The sequence below is a fragment of the Rhipicephalus sanguineus genome, unplaced genomic scaffold (assembly GCF_013339695.2).
Source record: "Rhipicephalus sanguineus isolate Rsan-2018 unplaced genomic scaffold, BIME_Rsan_1.4 Seq1043, whole genome shotgun sequence".
Classification (NCBI taxonomy): Eukaryota; Metazoa; Arthropoda; class Arachnida; order Ixodida; family Ixodidae; genus Rhipicephalus; species Rhipicephalus sanguineus.
Genome location: NW_023614224.1, coordinates 1 through 14644, shown reverse-complemented (window position 1 = coordinate 14644; position 14644 = coordinate 1). Strand labels below are relative to the sequence as shown.

The 14644-nt window shown below is 46.0% G+C and overlaps 1 protein-coding gene across 1 annotated transcript in view; it reads left to right on the top strand.

Moving 5' to 3' along the window:
• LOC119375961 (N-acetylated-alpha-linked acidic dipeptidase 2-like) overlaps positions 1 to 13814 on the top strand; it is a gene marked incomplete at its 3' end in the record, with an annotated part of 58483 nt that extends 44669 nt beyond the window's left edge. The window contains exons 5-10 of the mRNA XM_049411334.1: positions 825 to 947; positions 2530 to 2710; positions 4019 to 4106; positions 5799 to 5879; positions 9200 to 9285; positions 13612 to 13814. Of these exons, the coding sequence (XP_049267291.1) occupies positions 825 to 947; positions 2530 to 2710; positions 4019 to 4106; positions 5799 to 5879; positions 9200 to 9285; positions 13612 to 13814 (762 nt within the window). The remainder of the gene's footprint in view (positions 1 to 824; positions 948 to 2529; positions 2711 to 4018; positions 4107 to 5798; positions 5880 to 9199; positions 9286 to 13611) is intronic.
• Positions 13815 to 14644: the final 830 nt, after the last annotated feature.

The window sequence follows — 14644 nt, the reverse complement described above, 5'->3', positions numbered from 1 at the left end:
AGTGTTTTGTACAAAAAATGTACGGAATCCTCTCTGAGTAGTTTGATCGATGACTGCAATTAAAGCTGTCGTGACGCCAGCCGCAGCCGAGGAACGTGAAATTTGGAGTGCTATTCACCGCCACTCATGTTCCCATTGCACTGCCGCTATAGCTGCGTGGCACCAATGTTGGGTCTACGCGACTCTGAATAATTAAGTGTAAAAAGCGAGGCTTCTTCAAAGGGCTGTTATATATAAACAAAATGGCAAAGACAAAGCGTTCACTTTCCAGGGAAAAACATTTATGCACAATGTATATATCTGTCGTGCACGTTCAGGTAATCCAATTTGGAGTCAGCGCTCCAACCGATGTATTCTTTGGTTCTCACCTATTCAAAAAGATGCCTTTCTCTACCTGAAATTTAAAGCTTTTGCGGCAGCCTTCTAGTCAGAGAGGCTTATTTAAAAGAAAGCTTCATCAACCCCAACATGCCTCTTTACACGTGACAACCATTCCAGTGCTATAACCAGCCGACGCGTTGTCTTTGTAGTTACGGTGCTCATCTTCTGACCCGCAATACGTGGTTCAGTCCCGGCTTCGGCGGTTGCATTTTCGATGGATGCGAACTGCTCGAGACTCGCGTTCTGCGCGATGTCAGTGCGCGTTAAATAACTGGCCCCAGGAGGTGGAAATCACCTCCGAGTGACTCTTAGAGAAAATCTCATAGCCTGAGTTGATTTGAGACATTAAACCTCACGAACTAGTGCTTTCGCCTAGTTCATTGGTTTTATTTAGTGAGGAGCGGGTTGTGAATGATAACTTGACGTTAATTCACGCTGCGCAGGCTGACATGGTGTTTGTGAACTACGGTCGGCGAAAGGACATGGATCAGCTCGAAGAGAACGGTGTCGAGGTCGAAGGGCGCATCTGCCTAGCGCGCTTTGGAGGTGCACATCCCGTAGACAAGGTGAAGCCTATTTTTATAGCTGAACGCATCGGCTTATTGGGCCCATCGTAAGTCTACGTCTCTGCATCTTCAGCTTCACTACAACCACGGGCAAGGAAAACTGAACCTAGCCGCTACCAGCAATAGGAATGGGACTGTGAATCCCGTGACGAAGTCAGCCACTTGGTGTGCTGATGTTGTGGGGCTTAAAATTTTGCGTGCTCTTACGTAGACCATGCGGACTGTCTACCGATACGCACTGTAGGTACAGACAGTTGTTTAAGCTGACCGTAAGTCTATGAAGAGCAAACAGAAAACTACAATCATCGTGAACCAACAGGCGCCCTCTTCGTCCTCTTCTTCATCTTCAGCTTCGCTGCCATAGCACGTACGCCATTTGTCCAGCTAGGGATGCAATAACTCTGATGGGCGACAGAACGAGCACAGAGAGAGATAGGAAGAGAGAGGAGCAAATTATTGAGGAAGGGAAGAAAGAAAAATAAATAAATAGTGAAAAATATAGAAAGAAAGAGAACAAAAACGAGCTTGACAAAAGAGAGGGGAAGACAAAAAGCAAGAAAGAATGAAAGAGAGAATCAAACAAGAGAAGGAAAGGGCTATATACAGAGACAAAGACATAGAACGAATGAGGAAGAGAGAAATAGAGACAGAGAAAAGGAAGAAAGATAAAGAAAGGTAGAAGAGCGAGAAAGACAAAGAAATACATAGAGTGAGAAAGAGAGAAATAGAAATAAACACCGACAAAAAAGATACAGAAAAAAACGGACAAAAAGAGAAAGAAAGGAAGAGTAAACTAAAGAGAAACACGGCAGCACGCCCCGCTCCGCACTTCCTTCTGGTTCGGCACCACTAGCGCGACGCTGCCCTAATTTTTTTCTCTGTTAAGCTACGATGCTCGTGACATTTCTCTGTGTTAGCTATTCTGACGTACTGTCTCAACCAAAGTTCCCCAGTATAAATGTTTCGCAGGTACACTTCAACATCCGAGTATCTACCGCTGTCTTCTGGTCAGTAGGTGAAATCGCTAAGAATCAGCAGCAAAATCAAACTGTGCTCTTGGCCACTTCACATCCGTATTCAAATGTCTTCAACATGGCTTGCGGGAACAACAAATGCTTGTTGACGCGATATTTGCAGACGTTATTCGTACAGCATGTGTGCACGTTTCCTTCTTGTCCTTTGATATAGTCCCTAACTGTGTGCTGAGCTTATAAGAGCACAAAATGCCAATGGAAACATTACAAGCAAAAATTTATCACAGCGGCGGCAATTTGTAACGTCTAGCCGAGGGTATAGTGGAGTGTGAAGAGTATCATCAATATGTTTAGCTAAATCTACGGCGGCGAAATTGTACCAGAAACCTGTGTACAGTTTCTCAGCTGTTAGGAATGAGGAGCCATGACTTGTGCTTGGGCAGAGATGGTGATACTGTGCTCACGTGATTTTCACCGCACTTAGTCTTTCTTGAGCGACAGCAAGGCAGTACTTATTGGCCTTCGTTTTGTTCGCTTTCTTAAAAACGAGAAAATGATTGCGAAAAGACGCACTTCAAACTCCGCCACGTTCTTCGCATGTGCGGCAGTGTCGCAACTGTCACGAGCGCGGTGGGGTCGGCCTGCTTGTGTTCGCCGACCCGGAGGACGTGGCACCATTGGGCCCGCTGAAGGTGTACCCGGACACCGCCTTCGTGGACGGCTCGGCACTGCAGCGCGGCTCTCTCTACCACTACGGTGACCCCGAGACGCCTGGATACCCCTCCGTCGGTCAGTGTATCTTTCACGATGCACATGAAAGCGAGCTTTAGCTCCGGGAATAAAACATACTTTAAGCGAGAGCCAACGCGAAAGTTGGTCGTCGGCGGCGTCTTCGAAGTTTCGCGAGATCTGACAATACATTGCGAGACCAGCGTCGGCCTCAGCACGAACGGTGAAAAAACTATCAAAGACCAATCGAAAGTCACGAGATACTCAACTCAATGTGTGTATGCATATTAATGTGATGACTGGTTTAGTTGGTTGTTCAACATGAAGATAACCAGCGCAAGAAAACCACGGCCACGAAAAGCAAACACACAGGACAAGCGCTCACTTCCGACTCGCTTTTCATGGCGGTGCGTTTTATGTCCTATCTCCAGTGTGTGCAGTCAGCGTTCCAAAAGTCACGTGACCTCAATATAGCATACCGCCATTAAAGACGCCATACTGTAACGCCCTCATGACGTCACAGGTTGTCAGAATTTGCCATATCATTGTGGCGTCATTATGATATCATGATGCGTCACAACATGACGTCACATCATGTTCAAACGCGGGCCGATCACGGAGACAGTGCAAAACCACGCTAGGTGCAGAACGCTTTCGAAAGAGGGGGAGAGGAGGGACTCGACTTAAAAAAGATGGCTTTCACCTTCGAGTCGTTTTAGGCGATTGCATGAGGCACCCTGCGAGTTGTTTTATAATCAAACTGATGCGAAATGGAGAGAGACTGTCGTTTATTTTCATGCGAACCCATATCCGTGAACTTTGTTGCACTTAGAATAATAACTTAAAGAGAGTTACATATCGCGCCATCCATCGGTGGCGGCGATTTTCCTCGGCATAAATGAATCGGAAGCCGGTGGAAAAGAATCACGTCTGATCAACAAGCTTCATTTAAAAAATCCACTCATGACTGGATGTACTAATGACCAGCTGAAACATTCTCGTGAACATAGAGTATCGTGCAAGAAGCAGCGCCGGCTCCAAGCAATTCGAATATTTACAGCACCATCACTAACAGCCTCAGGCACGTGTTCTGAGATATTCAAATGTCTTTGGAACCCATGTGCCTTGTGGCACGGGCAACTGGTTAACAAATTGCAGATAAGCTATAAAAAATACGGCATTTTTTTAAAGATTCGTATCCTGCTATTTTGCTTATGATCCTTATTAATGCCATCAGAGCTATATTTTGAGCGTGTTATATTTTCATAAATCTCCCCTCCTTTTTGCATTCTTTTGTTAAGACCAAGCTGAAGCTCAGGAAACATTTCCTTTATATTTGTCCACGTGGCACTACGTTTGAAACTGCAGACAAGGCTCTTCGAGGGGAGGACTCCAATAATCTCGCGCCAATACCTGCGCTTGTGATTGGATACGACGATGCTGATGTATTTCTCAAGTAAGTGCTTCCCGTATGTCTTTTGTTTATGTTTGTTGGAACACAGCCTTGTATGTATTCTTGATTCATTCAATTTAACGGGAAAGTTCGGTCATGGTTAACCACGCATATTGTAGGTCTACTGTCCTACATCAATGAACTTTGGGTTGTTATTATCGAAATTCTGAATAAATGCAGCTGCTGTCAAATTAGAAAAGCAGCGAAATCTCTATACGATAAACATACGCACTTAACACTCGGCCGATAGTGAGGCGTAAATAATCATGTAACTCATGATAATCTGATAAGAGGGTGTTCCACTTCGGAGTGGAAGTTATTAGGTTTGGCTTTCCCTTTCGGTTATCAATTTCTATTAGTAAACTTGTTTTCAATTTGTACTATCCACCTTGTTTTCCCTCAAAAGCTCTGGAATCAATTGCATCAATCAATTGCACCGATGTGTGCGCTTTTGTATTAATAAATATATGCTACCTTTGTTGCTAAGGTTAGCGTGGCGTAATTATCGAGCGTTCACAGTTTTCAAGTTCAAGCTTATTTCTTCAAAACACCTTGTTCGATGAAGTAACATAGATGAAAGCAGCCCTAAATGTTCTGCGACATTTTTTGAAGTCTCGGTATGTCATTGCTTGATCATTTAGCGCACATCGAAGAAAACATTAATTAACGCTCTCGAAATATGACATACTCGTACGAACACATCGGCAAGCTGGAACACCTGACAACGCAATATACAAGGCCTGTGATCGCTTTCATCTCCTCGTGAAACCGACTTGCACATTTTAAAGTGCCAAAAGCGCGAATACACGGATAACCCAAAAACAGCGTAATTTGGTGAGAGTCCCACGAAGTAATTGAACGCAACGGGTCGCTGTAACGCAGTACTTTTACTGTCGCATCATGGGAGACGGCCAGTTAAGGATATCTCTTTGATACTTTCTGATGCTGGAACAATAATCCAGCGCGAGAGTTTTCGTCACCTATTTCACTGTCGCTCTCTCTGCTGAGGAGTGGTGATTTCGAAAAGCCAGTAAAAAAAACGTGCATATATTATTATTTATGTCTCATCCGTCTCAGCACGCCAACTTTATTAAGGCGAAGGCATTAAAGTCATCATCAAACGCGAAAAGTGACCGTCGACGTCGGCGTCAACGCGAAGTGATGGAAAAAAGTAATCGTGTGACATCATTATGACATCACAGATCGCCAAAGCGTCATCACGAGGTTACTAAGACGTCGCATAACGTGCCGTCACATCATGACGCCATCTCATGACATCTTCGCCCGGTCAAATATCTGCCGATCCCGGAGGTACCGCAAAACCACGTTAGGAGCAGAAAACTTTCCTGGGGGTCGGTCAGCACGATCGACTGAGAAGAAAAAGAACATGACTTCACTACCACCCCGTATTCGTCTATGCATTCGTCTTTGACAAATGCATAGGGACCATGTGGAATTCTACCTGTGCTTTCTATTCACAAATTTTCCTAAATAAAAAAGATCAAAGGGAGTGGAATAGCTTGACAATATTTCGAATTTGTTTGCAGTTTTCAACTGTTGAGGCCGCGTCTTTCGCTACGTGTTCCGAATACAATATTGCTGTTGGTAGGGGAGGAATTTCCTTGGTATAAAAGGTAACTGAGAATTACCTTTAAGCATCGCGACAAGGTTGTTTTACTTGCTTCTTAAATTCAGGTCGCTCGGAGGCGAGCAACTCGGTTGGAAGGGAGGACTGAATGACACTTACAAGACGGGACCGCTGTTCCCAGAAGGAAGGTGGGTGTTCACTTTCACCTGTTGTGTCTTACAAAGAAGACGAGCCTCTCTTAAAAATATCCCTTCTTTCGTTCATTCGTAGGGAGAACCTCGTCACGGCACACTTAATGCCTTAGGTTCGCATGCGAGGGTTCGTTGATCAGCTGCAGCCTCGTGCAAAGATCACGTGATCTCTGGCACGTGTCACGTGATCGTAGCTACGAGTGGCGCTGGCTAACACCCCCGGGATTTCATGCACAGAATTTCCCATCGAAGTGAACAGGGAAGCGCCTTTCATAGTAGCTCAATTGGTAGAGCATCAGTCGCACAAATTCGAATGTTGTTGGTTCAAATCCCACCGACGGAAAAGGTGATTTCTCGTACAGTTTATATTGGTTTTAATTTACGTCTCAATTACTACACTGCAGTTAAAGACAACAACTACTGTCCCCTATGTTTTTGTTAGCCGAAATGTCGGTTGGATTCATTTGGTTGTGTATGACAAAGAAACGAGCCCCTCGAAAAAATTGTCTTTTTATTTCTGTGAGCATATATTACAACAAGAACGTAATCAAGCGGTGCGTATTTAGGTCGACGTGCAGAGCAGCAAAGTCCGCTGTCTGTGTGGCATTGCTCGTGCGCTGTGTCCCGCAGTTTTCAATTCCAATTTGAATTCAAATATACTTCAGGTATTGCCTAATGACACAGAGGTAAAATGTTTTATTCGCTGACGGTTGCCTCTGCCGCTCGGAGTTTGCAGCAAGTACAATAGAGATATCAAATCACAACAGTGGTTAGAGCTACACATATATCAAATGAAGGCTTCGACGGACGTCCGTCTGGTAAGGAAGAATCATTGAATAAAAAAGACGAAGACGCCAACAACAAGAGAATAAAAATGTAATGACGTTTCGGCACCCAGAACGGCAGCCTTGTTCACAATGAGAGCGAAAGGTGGAAGCTAAGCGTTTAAATAGTCTACATCACGTGACCTAAAAATCATGCGTATGCGGGGGACACATTACCGTCCGTGCGGTTGAGCATGTTGTTTCTTGTTTGTATCGTTAAAGATGCCAGATACAATCTGAAGGTCAAGTCCTTCTCGGTAGCGACGACACGTACTGCCCCAGTCCATCTCATGATTTGAGACTTGCGCATGCTCGGCCAGGGCGTTTGATGACACCTTCTCGTTTTTCACGTCATTACTGTGCTGTTTCAGCCGTCGCTCGAAGTTCCCGGATTCACCTATGTACACACTATCGCTGTTCGCGCACGGGACTTCGTACACAACACCAGGAAAGCACTCTTTTCGTAATTTGTCTTTCACGTTCACGAGAGTGTGTTTCAGCTTGCGCGTAGGTACATGAGCTACGTGTACGCCGTGCTTGCGCAGAAGACGGTCCAAAGTCTCACGCTCCAAAACCAGGAACGTAGAGTATACTGCAGCGTTTCGAGCATTGTGACGAGAAGGACTTGACTTCCAGATTGTATCTGGAATCTTTGACGATACAAACAAAGAAGAACACGCTCAACCGCACGGACGGTAATCTGCCCCTCGCATACGCAAGATGTTTAGGTCACGTGCTGTAGACTATTTCCACGCTTAGCTTCCGCCTTTCGCTCTCATTGTGAACAAGGCTCCCGTTCTGGGTGCCGAAACGTCATTACATTTTTATTTTGTTGTGGTCGGCGTCTTCATCTTTTTTATTCAGCTACACATATACATAAAATAGATTATGTACAAACTAAAATGATTATTAAATGATACAACGGTGGTGATTAGATCTTGGTGGACGTTAAAGAACACCAGATGGTCCAGATTTCATGAGCCCTCCGCTACGGCGTCTTTCATAATCAAATCGTGGTATTGGGACGTTAAACCCCTACAACTATTAATATTAACTTAAAGGGACCCTGCAACACTTGTCCAAGTAATCATCGAATATCTTTTCGAAAAGAGCTTATTGCCCCACGAGTCGACTGCCGCAAAAATTTATAGAATTCGTCATGTACGAGCGGAGTTAAAGGGATTCGCCGCACGCTTTAAGCGCATTCTCTCTCCTTTCGTACCAGTGAGCGCGCTGAAAGCAGCGCGGTGGGTGGAGGGGAGGGAGGGAGTTACAAGGGGGAAAGAAGCTAAGCCCGTTCGTCAGCGCGCGTCATGGCCTTCAGCATTTGTTCTTTCTTTTTTTTTCGAACGGGCAGCTTACTTTCACTGTGATCGCGAGCACGCGCGCAAGGGTACGGTGCGGCATCCCGCGGCCGCCGCGGTAGCTATGCAGCTCACGATGCGCAAATCATCTAATGGACGTAGACTTTGAGTTGATGGCGTGGTCATTTGGGTTTATGACATAATTTGTCGAGTGAAGAGCGAGTGGTTTCTAGCTGACTTTGAGAATTAACAGTAAATTCCAGGCCTCGCGCTGCGCTATCAGGTTTGGCTCACGTGTTCTGAAGAGCCTCGACTATGGATCGAGAACGTTTTCGGCGTGCTGTATAGGTACGCTCGCGTAACGCGCAAGCGCACAACTGATCAATCGTCAAAATACGTACGCCCGCCTCGTATAACGCTTGGCTCAACGTTAAACGACGTGGCAAAGTCAGGTGATCGCAGTGTGCTTTGTAGAACACAGGTTTTGCCTGTGCTTGGAATTTAGCAGAATTTTGTCTCAGGTCTTCTTTACTATTGTCCCTGTCCTATCGAGCTGGCAAACTAGGCCTATTAACCTTGTTTACCTCCTCATCCTTGTACGGTGTGTTTACGTGAGGCCCCATCAATATCAACACTTGATAAAAAAGCGGAGGTTATGATCAGCGTTCTATGCCTAAACGTTTTCAATCATAGAGAAATGCATATTGTTGAATAATAGTGCAACTCATGCGTTTGAACGGTTGCCAGTCCTCGTACGGAATGCATAGTTAGTCTAACTTTCAGGCTTTTTGTGTTAATGCAGTTTCGAGAAGCGATCGCATAAGGAGTTCCAGGTTTACATAAACGTGCACCATGAGATGCCGTACTTTATGAAAAATGGCAGGAAGGTCTGGTGCTCTTGTTGACGGTGATGGGAGCCTAGTCAAGCGTCTATTTCCCGTCCCTCATATTGTATCCTAAGTCTTTACCACCCTTGAATACATACTAGGGCTAAACATGTAAATATACAGTATATTTGTATTGTGTTGCATTCTATTGTACTGTATTCACACGTATTGTAAGAACCTGTAGAGGTCAAACTATTCCTTTTGAAATGTAATCACATTATGTCTCTCGTTTAATAGTAAATACGGAGCTTCAACGTATATTCTGGTCTGTCTCGTTTCTTCCCTTCGTTTGTCTGCTACAGAAAAATTCAAATGTCTGTGAGCAGCACAAGGGTGACACGAGTGGTGAAGAGCGTGCTGGGAATCGTCAGAGGAAGCGGAGAACCAGGTATGCTACTCCAACGTTAGCCGTTTCACTAATTTGTTAAACCAAGTATGCAATGTGCGCATCAGACGCGCCTTTTTCTTTCTCGTCACTCTTTTAACTGCGTCAAACATGATAGACAGGCGCGTGAAACTGCAGAAGCAACGAACTCAGAAATTATATTCAATACATCTGCCAAAGCGCGGGTCTGCGTGCTCCGAAACAACAACGCGGTTCTGTCGCAGTGGTTGCCACCCTAAATCTTGCCTGCATTTCTTCCTTGACACTGACACTGGATAGATTGGCTGTGGAAAGTGCAAGGGTTTCGTGTATTATGTAATCTATAATGGAAGATCGGTAAGCTGTCCCGAGCTTAGTATATTGCACTGTCAACTGAACGTTAGGTGTGTTTATACTCCCGGACAACTATTCTTGGCAACGAATAGAAAGCTAGGGGGCGGGGCTTCTGCGCATGTACGTCCTCGTACGCGAAGCAGCCCGGCATGGCGCGCGTTTCGCACCGCTGTGTAAAGCATTGTAAAATGATGCCCGTGCGCAATCAGCGTTTCATATCGACGCAGACGCCGCTTAGCGTTCGAGGTACACGTGAAAGGCGCGACTTTCTCACGCATCCAAAAACGCTAAGTGACAATTTATAAAGTAAAACAAGTACAAATATCTCACTGGTCTGAGCTGCGTCCTGCTTCAAAGAGCTACATGTAGAACAATGAAGGAGTATTTGTTTTTATATCTCACGCAGAAAATGCGGACACAACTGCTGGTATGCATTCATTAGCGTACGATACGCGCGATTAATCTCTGTAGCCTTCGATTCATAGCCAAGAAAAGTTGTCCGCTAATGCGGAAGGCACGTTCCTGAGACTCTTGCTGGCGCCGAAAATGCGAGGATGTCGAGGTAAACCTGTTTCGCGTCAGCAACAGGAGGAGCACAAGGTTTCTTATTTACTTGTTTGTGAACTAGGAATGCAGACCAATTGTATATGAATTCTTATACAAAACCGTGAGACGACATCCCTATACAAGCGCAGAACTGTATTACTAGAATTTGAAGATAAATTGTGAAAGCCTGCTTTTAGCCTAATTATGACGGCTGAATGCTATGCGAATGTCACTATTACCTTTTACAAAAACCATAGAGGAGGCGCTGACAAAGCACACGCGTTGCGGTGATCGGGGTCGGTGCCTCCAAGCGGGCCAGTGCAGACGCTGACGAATTATAAGAGTTTTCTGCAATATGCCCTCACGTCTACGCATCGCTTAGACAACTCTTATAGGGAATTCTGCGTGGCGTTTCTTGCCTTACGAGAATATTTCCTTATGATATGCATTGGTGATTTTTATCAGCGGAGCTGCTTAAGCTTGAGGTTCGTCCGGCGTTGCTCGGGAAAGCTTGCCCAGCCGCGCCTAGCATCCTTCTCAATTTGAGAGAGGGATGGCCTAGTGTAGCCTGGCCTAGTTTTACCGAGAGAGGGGACCACCGAGATATAGTGAAGTGAGGCTGAGGGAGCGGGGAAGGAGGAGGGAGAAGGTAAAGCATAGCATAGCTTTGCATAGTATAGTGTAGCAAGGGGTCAGGAGTTGCTCGCTGGATTTCGTGGACGTGTCGCCCGCGATGCCTTACGGACTAGTCCTCGTGCCTCTCGCCGTGGACGCCCTGTGGCGGTTCCTCGACCGCTATGCCATGCTCCTCTCATCGGCGGGGCCTTCGCCGCCTCGTCACGGACGCGTACCGTGGCTGCATTGTGGTCCCGTCCCTCGAACTCCTGTGACCATCTCCATCTCTCCTGTCTTCTCCTCTCTTCGTCGCGCCTGTCGACCTCCCATCACTTCACTCCCTACTCTATTTCCTTCTACTTTTCTTTTATTCCCTCCTTACCCCCCCCCCCCCAAAGGCGCTGAGCCGTGCTCCCGCAAGGGCTGCAGAAAATAGTGCCTTTTTCCTTTCCTTCAACCACACAGTCAAAGGGTCAGAATGGGATGTGAGGATGAGTAGGCGTGATTTGACGGTTAGGATGAGGAAAAAGAGGATGGGAGAGGGTAAAGAATAGCATAGCCATGTATAGTACTCTATAACAAGGGTTGGGAAAGGGAAGGGGGGTGGGTGAAGAGGAGGGAAAGTACGAGAAGAAGGCCACTAACTCTGCTGTTTCCTCAGTCTTGGCACCTCTAGCGCGTCGCTGCGCCATTTTTTTTTATAGTAGTGCTGGTTTACCGTGCAATAAGTAGGTCAATACCGTACCGTTGCCGTCGGCACGTAGATATATTATTCTTCAAGGCCTCTTCATGCTCCTCATCTCTTCCCGTCACAGTACGTATCGATGACCCGCACAGATAAATCGTGTTGGAGTGCTCGTACGCTAACCCATGTAGGAAATGCGGTAGTGTATGTAGTATGGTATTACCAGCGCTGCCAAAAAAAGCCTTAATTATAAGTAGCGATACCTCTTACGCGACGAACGAGCAGGGCTTTTTTTTTTTTACAGTAAAGCTGTTTCAGTATGTCGTTGTTGTTGTTCTAGTTGTAGTAGTAGTAGTAGTAGTAGTAGTAGTAGTAGTAGTAGTAGTAGTAGTAGTAGTAGTAGTAGTGTTATTAGTAGTTGTAGTTGTTGCGCAGAGCGCGTGACCACAGAAGGGGAGTGAATAAAAATATAAACAAAACGAAATGGGCATGACGACGATGACGATATTTGGTACAAAATATTGGAAAGCCATTGGCATTTTCATCAATTACATAGATTAGGTATTTATATTAACTGAGCCGCCGCGATGTTGTAGTGGTCCTCGTTTCTCGACTGCTGACGAGTTTTGTTAAACTCGTCAGCACCCGAAGGTCGCGGAATGGAATCCCGGTCGCGGCTGCCGCATTTCGATGGAGGCAGAATGTTAGAGGCCCTGGTACTTAGATTTAGGTGCACGTTAGGTGCCTCATAAACCTATCGTGCCTTTAGGACGTAAACCGTTACGGACATAACACGCCAGGGGTGACAATGCGCCTTTGACAAAGATAGATCCCCTATCGAGACGTCGGCCAGCCTGCTCTGAGGCACTTTCTCCTGTTTGAAACTTATCCCACTGCGTGTATCCATCTGTCGGCTCCCTTTTTGACCTTGGACGTTTATTATTGTTAGATTTAAATTAAATGTAATAAACCAAGGCAAGGGAAAGAGTTTCGCACTCTCAATAACTACATTTTTTGGGGGGTAGGTTATGGCCGTAACAGTGGGCATACGCGGATCGCAGGTCATGTCATCCCCCCGGTAAATGCAATGTCTACGCATACAAGTGCAGGAACACCTGAAATTGATGGAGTGGAAGTTCCCACAGCTTCCGCCCATCAGAGGTCAATCCGTGCTTGCCCCTACTTTACCTCAGAAAACTAACACAGTGGGTTGCAATCATTTCACCTGTTTCTTTCCGCCCTACCAAATAAAAAAAAGCATATTTATGGGCAACAAAGTCAGCCTGTGGTGACCGCTTTAAGCGAACTTGTTATGAGTCATATTTTGGTGGTGGCGTTGGCAGCTTTTTATACGAAAAAACCAGCGCGACCGAGTCTACACAAACGCGTCCCGCGAAAATGCGCCAGTTATGTGCGTATTTCTATGCTCTCTTTTGCTCTAATTGACGTTCTCTTGATCGTGGGCTTTTTTGTCGGCGATCAGCTACTTTTGATATGGCAAGCTGATCTTTTATCGAGGTGACTTGTCGTTTCAATTCGTCACCTTTTGTTGTAGAATGGATATGGACGGATGACCGTCGCTACCGTCGTTGTTGCCTGCAAAAAATGAAGTGTTGCGCTGCTTAGCACGAAGGTGAAAGTCCGAGTGCCGGCATGGTGTTGGCTTAATCTCAAGCGAAAAGTGACCGTCGGCGGCGTCATAGTGACGTCATCAGGAGTTACGAGGGAGCATTGCACAATGCCGTAGAAAGAAAGAAAAAAAGGAGACAAAGAGAGAAAGAAAAGCAGTAGATCACGCACACTCTCGCCAACCTTCACTTGTCCTCATTTTCCCGGTATGGGAACCATTCCTTCATTTCACTAAAATGTCCTTGAAAACGTCACATTTTAGGTATAAGGGGTGGGATTTACAAAAGCTTTTCGAATTACTGGCTACACACATTTCTTTAATGGTGCTACATTTCAGTCTTTCTGTAAATGTTGATGAGCAGGTGATTTCAGTGATGTGACGGGGCAGGCCTTTGCATTCAGTTGACTAGAACGGCATGAACATTTTAATCTGCGTTTATTCATTTCTCTCATTCGCATTGGAATCACGCGGTACTATTCAAACTCTTCAAGTACATCTTCTTTGCGGCGTTCTCGCGCAGATCGCTTTGTCATCACGGGTGCGCACCATGACTCGTGGGGTTACGGAGCCATCGAGCCGTCATCAGCCACTGCCGCGTTGCTTGAGCTCGGTCGTGCCCTGGGTGCCCTGATAAAGCGTGGCTGGGCTCCCCGTCGAACCATCGTGTTGGCCTCGTGGGCAGCCGGGCAAATGGCATTCGCCGGATCCAGCGAGTGGGTCGAGGTGAGGGCACTCATTCTTCATTTAAAATTGGGGCATTCATTCACTACTTAAAAGAAAGAGTAAGTAGAGGTGCAAAAATATTGAAACCAGTGTGAAGGCGAAAGCCTTAGATGCCTTATCAAACGCGAAAAGTGACCGTCGGCGTCATAGTGACGTCATCATGACGTCACTATGACATCGTACAACGTAATGTCACATAACGTGATCGCACGACATCGTTGCCTCGGTCAGCGGTGGGTCGATTCTGGAGGCCCTGCCAAAGCACGTGAGGCGCAGAAAACCTCCGAAGCCTCCGATCCCGTAGGCAGTTGAAAAGCTTGTTGAGTGCAGAAAGCTTTTGTGGTTGAGGTGGAGGGGTTAGCCAATAATCGACTCAAAACAAAAAGGATGATTTTCGCCTGCGAGACATCTCAGACAAATGCATAATGTACCATTTGACTTTGTAGACTGGGTGAGTTGGTTGAAATGTGTGGTGCTTGGACAACAGCGCAAAGACAGGACCAAGGAACCAATGACAGCGTCGTATGCGTGTGTTCTTCCGTGGTCCTGTCTTCTTGCGCTGTTGTTCAAGCACGACGCCTGTGACTTTTTTGTTTTTCATTTTATCTTGAAGGCGTTTAACTGAACAAAGCGTATCTCTGGACGTAGGCTACGCCTGAGTTTACTGGAAGCTTCTTCATTGTTTTCGACTGTTCTAATGAGATTGCGCGCATGACGCGAGCGGTTGAGTACGCCCTGGCACTTACGCGAGCACTAGCGATAACAATGGAATGTGCGGCGAAGCATGTCTAGCTTTCGACGCATTTAACCCTCAGATTAGACTCTCGACG